The following is a 768-nucleotide window of genomic DNA, read 5'->3' as shown; positions in this document are numbered from 1 at the left end:
CCGGGTGCAGCTGCCGCAGGTCGTAGTCCTGGGGGGGGACACGCACATGATGGAAAGGGGCAAGATTAGGCCACCTATGGTGGCACCTGCCCCCCCAGTCGCCCAGGACACTTACCTGGTCCTCCTCCCCGCCGCCCTCCTCCCCGTAGTAAAAGACATTGTCCCGCGTGTCATCCTCAGGCAGCAGCAATGGCTCCTTCGTCACCTTCCTCCTCCTCATGAAGAGCAGCAGCAGCAGCAGGATGACTGGGGAGGGGGAGCATCAGCATCAGCAGTGACCTGTGTGTCCCCCTCTCTGCAGCCCCACAGCACCGGGACCCCCCACTCACGCAGCAAGGCCAGGAGGGCGCCCAGGGCAGCGAGGACGAAGGGCAGGCCAGTGGCAGGTTGGGGTCTATAGGGACAGGTCTGCACCGGCCCCTCACAGTCGCAGACCCGCGCGGTGATGACGGTGAGCTGGGCTTTGCCCGGCTGGTCGAGGAGCCGCAGGTAGACACTGTACAGGTCCGGCTCCAGTGGTGCCACCAACTGCAGGGTGACGGTGTCATCTGCACAAGACCAGCACCGTGGGTGACCCATGGCGACATGCACCGGTAATGCCACCGCAGCACAGCCCACCTCGCACTGAGCATCTCCCCAGCGTTACCTTCATCGCTGACCTCCACAGCCCAGCTGTCCCCCGAGCCGTGGCTGAGCTCAGCACGGAAGGGGCCGGTGTTGGGTGGCAGGTCCCTGTCGGGGGCAGTGAGGGACCGGGGGCGGGGACTG

The 768-nt window shown here is 65.9% G+C and overlaps 1 protein-coding gene across 1 annotated transcript in view; it reads right to left on the bottom strand.

Annotated features, from left to right (window-relative positions):
• CDH3 (cadherin 3, type 1, P-cadherin (placental)) overlaps positions 1-768 on the bottom strand; it is a 3,552-nt gene that overhangs the window by 717 nt on the left and 2,067 nt on the right. Inside the window, exons 10-13 of the mRNA XM_009890347.1 lie at positions 647-765; positions 330-548; positions 116-246; positions 9-28 (exon numbers count right to left, since the gene is read on the bottom strand). Of these exons, the coding sequence (XP_009888649.1) occupies positions 9-28; positions 116-246; positions 330-548; positions 647-765 (489 nt within the window). The remainder of the gene's footprint in view (positions 1-8; positions 29-115; positions 247-329; positions 549-646; positions 766-768) is intronic.

The sequence above is a fragment of the Charadrius vociferus genome, unplaced genomic scaffold (assembly GCF_000708025.1).
Source record: "Charadrius vociferus isolate BGI_N301 unplaced genomic scaffold, ASM70802v2 scaffold358, whole genome shotgun sequence".
In the NCBI taxonomy this organism is placed as follows: Eukaryota; Metazoa; Chordata; class Aves; order Charadriiformes; family Charadriidae; genus Charadrius; species Charadrius vociferus.
The sequence above is the reverse complement of the archived record's forward strand: the minus strand, read 5'-3'. Positions and strand labels throughout refer to the sequence as shown.